This window comes from Stegastes partitus, unplaced genomic scaffold, assembly GCF_000690725.1.
Source record: "Stegastes partitus isolate 25-593 unplaced genomic scaffold, Stegastes_partitus-1.0.2 Scaffold570, whole genome shotgun sequence".
NCBI classification, from domain to species: domain Eukaryota; kingdom Metazoa; phylum Chordata; class Actinopteri; family Pomacentridae; genus Stegastes; species Stegastes partitus.
This window is the reverse complement of record NW_007578301.1, coordinates 311266-316577: the sequence shown is the minus strand read 5'-3', so window position 1 is coordinate 316577 and position 5312 is coordinate 311266. Positions and strand designations below refer to the sequence as shown.

The following is a 5312-nucleotide window of genomic DNA, read 5'->3' as shown; positions in this document are numbered from 1 at the left end:
GACCAAATTTCCTTAAACTTAGACTGAAGTAGTTTTGGGTGGACCCCTTCAAACTGGCCAAGCTTCATTGAAATCGGTGAGATGGCCTGTGCCACCCCCGCCTGGTCCTATCGTGGATGCACTCTTAAATTCTAGAAAGCATCTTGTGTATCATTAAATAATAGTATGTGTTCCTTTTTCAATTATAAATTTACCATTTAATAACAGCAAAGTGTTTAAGTACAAAATTGTAAAATAGAAATTTTTGAGTGCACGTCTAGAGCGACACTCTTTCGAAGGAAGCTTTCTATAATATATCAGAAGATTAATGAAGAAAACCTCAAGACAGTCAGTCCAAGACAGTACAAGACCTTTAGCCTGTAGGAGACAATTTATTCTGGTTGTGTCTTAATAAAGCAGCTGACAAAGAAAAATGTATGCCTTTTACAACATTGTTCAAACAACAAACCTAATGATGGCTTAAGACGTTCTCACAGCTCTGTGTGATAATGCATCTGTCGGAGGCAGAGAATGTTTTCAAGACGAGTTATGGTTTTATTGGTAGATGTGTCCCCTGCATCCCCCCACAAAATGTATGATCACCCAGATGCAAGATCATTGAGCAACACAAGTATCAGATTAACGAGGCTGCAGTCAAATGAAATGTGTTTCATTTTGTCAAAAGATCAGAAAATCTTCATTCGTTCAGGGTAAATAATCAGTGGAGAGACAAAAAAGGCACGTGACAAATTTTGGATTTCAGATTTACTTTTTTTTTCTACCACCAGTTTAAACTGAGAACAGTTTGAATAAGGTCAGTGCCCGGGAAATCCATGGCAACGATACCAAAGCAAGGTCGGGGCTGGTTGGGGTAAAACTGTCTCAGGTACTGGTTGAGCCATGGGTTCACCTTTTCAGCCACTCTCTTTGGGGTCAGAAACATTCCCCAGAAGGTACCGAAGCCGGTGCCGCTCGTGTAGGTCAACACAGCGTTATCACCCCCGCAGGCCTCGGTGGCTTCGTTCAGTTGTTTGATTATTGTGTTGTCTTTATCTTTAATGTGACTAACCTTATCACTGCCCTTACCAATCGTGTTTATGAGGGGGATTCCAAGTGTGAAGGTGTTTTTCTGCAAAAAGACGATTTTGCCCCTGACCTGGCCCATATTTGGCATTCCAGAGCTCACCCACACATTATGGTCATTACCAATCAGACTCTGCACCATCTCATTGACTGTTTTCTTCTCAAAAGACTCCGGTTGCACCCTAATGAGCACAGCCTCGGTCTTAAACTCTGACAGGAAGGATCCAACAGTGTCCAGAACGTCCTTGAAGGTGCTGTGCTGGTACATCACCCCGTGCATGACGTACAGGGTGTCGCCCAGCGCAAACACTTTGAGATCCAGAAAGCGAATCCCGGCCCTCAGCTGATCCATCAGGGACAAGACCTGGCATTCGGCCTCCGGGCCTCCGTACAGAGCCATGCTGTCATGGGTGCCGGGGATTGTGATGAGTGACAGAGTGCGGAAATTCTCAATGCCTGCCATCCACGGAATATTGTACGACCCTGGGAGGACGAGGTTTTTATTGTCGTTGAAGTAGAGGTCTTTGCCATGGCACAAAAATCTGAAGATTTAGAAGATTGTGAGATGTTAAATAAACTCCAAAACCAACAACACTCCAAAAGAACGAACATTTGGGCTCTACAGAAAGAATTAACATAACATTAGGGATGTCCCAATGAAGCTGTATTTTCTTTTTGCTCCTGATGCAAGTCATTTAATATTTAGTAGACAATACACAGTTCAGATATTGTAGATTTGCTGTAGTACGTGGCAGTTCCACCAGGTGAAGCCTCCTCCTCTATAATACTGAAGTGATCAGAGAAGGTGGGCAGTTGTGGGGGTGTATCTTGTAAATGGGCACCAAGTCGTCTGTGATGTTTAATCCTTTCTGGGGTGAGTGACCATATTTGGTAATCAATCAATCAATCAAACTTTATTTATAGAGCACTTTTCATACATGACATGCATCACAAAGTGCTGTACATTACAGAACACAATCAGGAAAGGGTCAGGGGATACAAAATACAATACAAAACCCCATCCACCCTCCCAGCACACATTTAACACAGAATGCAACTCATGCACACACACACACACACACACTCACACACAGGGACACCAAGTCAGGTCAAGTTGGTAACTTCCTTGGACGTTCCATATGTCCACCCTGTGCCTCTCCTTGAGGTTGAAGAACCACGAGTACTTTGATTTAGTTTTTATATTTGTGCCAGTATCACTACCTTACGAAAAATGTCCCCCCAAAAAATGTTCCAGGCACTTTATAAACGCTTTGTTGCTGTTTTGTATTGAACTCCACTTTGATTTATTTTTTGAGATTAGTGCCAATACCACTACCCCAAGAAAAATGTTACTAAATGAACTTGCCAAGCACTTTATAAATACATTGTTACTAGTTGTGTAAGTATCATTTCATCAAACTAAAATGTTTCTAAATAAATGTTGTTGCTTTTTTGCAGTTTATTTTTTCTTTTATTTATTATAAAATCCCCTTTTTTTTTGTGAAACTGTATACGGGCAAGTTACCATATATGGTAACTTTATTCATCTTGATTTGCAACATTTTTTTTTTTTTAAGTCACAAAAGTAAAACATCTTGAAATATCCTTCAGTAACACCCTAGGGTTGAAATTTTCATTTCCCAAGTATTTCAAGGCATGACCTTTAAAGGGTTTTTGAGCTCAGGCCGGCATCCAAATAGAAAATGTATCTGAAACTGTTTGGTATTCTTTTGTAAGAGTAAGATTTCATCTTTGCATTCATAATTTTGTGTAATTCGTGAGATTAGACTCAAACGAGGGCTGCAGGGTGGCGCAGTTGGTAGCACTGTTGCCTCACAGCAAGAAGGTTGCCGGTTCGCATCGTGGAGTTTGCATGTTCTCCCCGTGCAGCGTGGGTTCTCTCCGGGTTCTCCGGCTTCCTCCCACACAGTCCAAAAACATGTTGAGGTTAATTGGTGATTCTAAATTGTCCGTAGGTGTGAATGTGAGTGTGCTTGATTGTCTGTCTGCATGGTTGTTCCCTGCGATGCACTGGTGACCTGTCCAGGGTGTCCCCTGCCTTCACCCTAAGTCAGCTGGGATAGGCTCCAGCCCCCCACGACCCTAGTGAGGATTAAGCGGTGTATAGATAATGGATGGATGGAGATTCAAATGAAGAATTGAGTGAAGGTTGGTTGCAAACACTTTTCTTTAAGAAGGGACTCATGAATTTGTCACATATTAATGAAACTACCTTTAACTAATGAACTCCATGGAGTAGGAACACTTGCAGCTACTTAACAATTCAAAGTATATTTAATTACCACTTACTTGGTGATGGTAGCATAATCAAATGTTTTTATTTTGATTGTTTAGAAAATATTAGCTTGTTCCAACAAGTTTTCCAACTTTATTGAAAGGATTTTTGTAATTGACACTCTAAATTACCAAAGTAATAGATTTAAAACAAAATAGATTTTCTTAAGGGCTGCAAGGTGGCACAGTTGGTTAGCACTGTTGCCTCGCAGCAAGACAGTCGGGGCACTGCAATCTTTCTGCGTGGAGTTTGCACGTTCTCCCTGTGCAGCGTGGGTTCTCTCTGGGTTCTCTGGCTTCCTCCCACAAGTCCAAAAACATCCATCCATCCATTATCTATACAACGCTTAATCCTCACTAGGGTCGCGGGAGGGCTGGAGCCTATCCCAGCCGATTTAGGACGAAGGCAGGGGACACCCTGGACAGGTCGCCAGTCTATCGCAGGGCCACACGTAGAGACAGACAACCAAGAACACTCACATTAGTCCAAAAACATGTTGAGGTTAATTAGTAATTCTAAATTGTCTGTAGGTGTGAATGTGAGTGTGCTTGATTGTCTGTCTGCATGGTTGTTGTCTGCGATAGACTGGCGACCTGTCCAGGGTGTCCCCTGCCTTCGCCCTAAGTCGGCTGGGATGGATGGATGGATGGAGGTTTCCTTAGTTAAATTTTTTTCATATTTTTATGTTTTTGTTCATGAAGTTGCTTTTAAGAAATGAATCAATTTCACAAGAAAATGTCGAGGCAATTACTTATTTATATTTTGAACTGGACTTGTGTATTTGAACACAGACCATTCTGAATCAGGAAATGTCACCTTGAAATCTCGGACCGTTTCACGATGACAAGCAGAGAGCATTGTAGGAGTTTAGCTATGACTACTTCTCTTTGGCTCAACTGACTTAATTAAAATCTTGACCTCGTGGTTAAAAAAAAAGACACGTTAATGTAAATGTTTGTCTAAATCAACAACAATGCACTAAATTAGCCTGTGAAAATAGGTACTCTGCATTACTTTTTGAAGGGAGGCTGCAGGTTAAAGGCAATGAATACTTATATTTTGCTAGTCATTTTATACTTACGTGGCACAAAGCAGGATGAAGTGGAGGAGCAGAGACTTGTGAGCAGCCGCCATTCTTTCAGAAATGAGAGCAATCTAGCAAGTGATTTAAGAAACACTTAAATTACTGTAAAACAAACAAACAAAAAACAAACAGAAGTGTACTGTTTTTCCAAAATTAATGATGACAGTTAACAGCAAACTACTGATGAAATCAAGTTTAAGCAGTTCACAAAGCACTGCTTGCACTTGGTTTACTTAATTATGTCTAATTATTGTTCTTAGTTTCTATTACATATTTAATATACTACAATTTGTGACACATTGCTGCGATTGACTAAATGTTCACAATTCATAAAGATGCCTTTTAACCTTTATTGTTTTAAGTGTTTTAGTCGTTTATGCCTTTTAAATGTTACATGGAGTTGTCAATTATTAAATATTTAAGACACATCCCACAACCAGGAACTTTCAAGGAACATTCAGAGAACCTTCAGGGAATGCTCTTGTTGCCTGGGATTGTTATTTATGGTAAATATCCGCATTTAACAGTAGTTTCTTTACATTTTAAAAGACAAAAAATGTGCCTGTCCCAGCCGGCTTAAAACCATCTTTTTTTTTTTTTTTTTTTTTTTTAATGAAAATGTAATTAAATATAATTATATAAATTTAAATATTTATATAAATATAAATATAATGTAAATTTACATAAAGAATTTTGTAAGAAAATGTCAAAATACTGTCAGAAAACTAGTAATTCAATTTCAAATTGCAGGAATCTACAGTTGATATTAGTTTAGTGTAGTGCGAGTTTTTATATCTAACTTTACATAAACATCTTGTATATTTGAAATATCTTTAAAGCTAAATAAGTATTTACACCTTTAAAATTTGT

At 39.3% G+C, this 5312-nt stretch overlaps 1 protein-coding gene across 1 annotated transcript; it reads right to left on the bottom strand.

Annotated features, from left to right (window-relative positions):
* Positions 1–757: 757 nt before the first annotated feature.
* LOC103362365 (uncharacterized) lies at positions 758–4492 on the bottom strand. The gene is made up of 2 exons (XM_008288691.1): positions 4440–4492; positions 758–1604 (listed from the first exon to the last, which is right to left on the bottom strand). The coding sequence occupies exons 1-2, from the start codon at positions 4490–4492 to the stop codon at positions 758–760; spliced, it is 900 nt and encodes a 299-aa protein (XP_008286913.1).
* Between the last annotated feature and the right edge of the window lie 820 nt (positions 4493–5312).

What these genes read in the sequence shown, in the direction of transcription:
- LOC103362365 (XM_008288691.1), bottom strand. Translation starts at nt 4,492, where the DNA reads ATGGCGGCTGCTCACAAGTCTCTGCTCCTCCACTTCATCCTGCTTTGT. An exon ending in TTCATCCTGCTTTGTGCCAC is followed by an intron (nt 1,605 to 4,439) that starts GTAAGTATAAAA and finishes CTAAATCTTCAG; the next exon opens with ATTTTTGTGCCATGGCAAAG.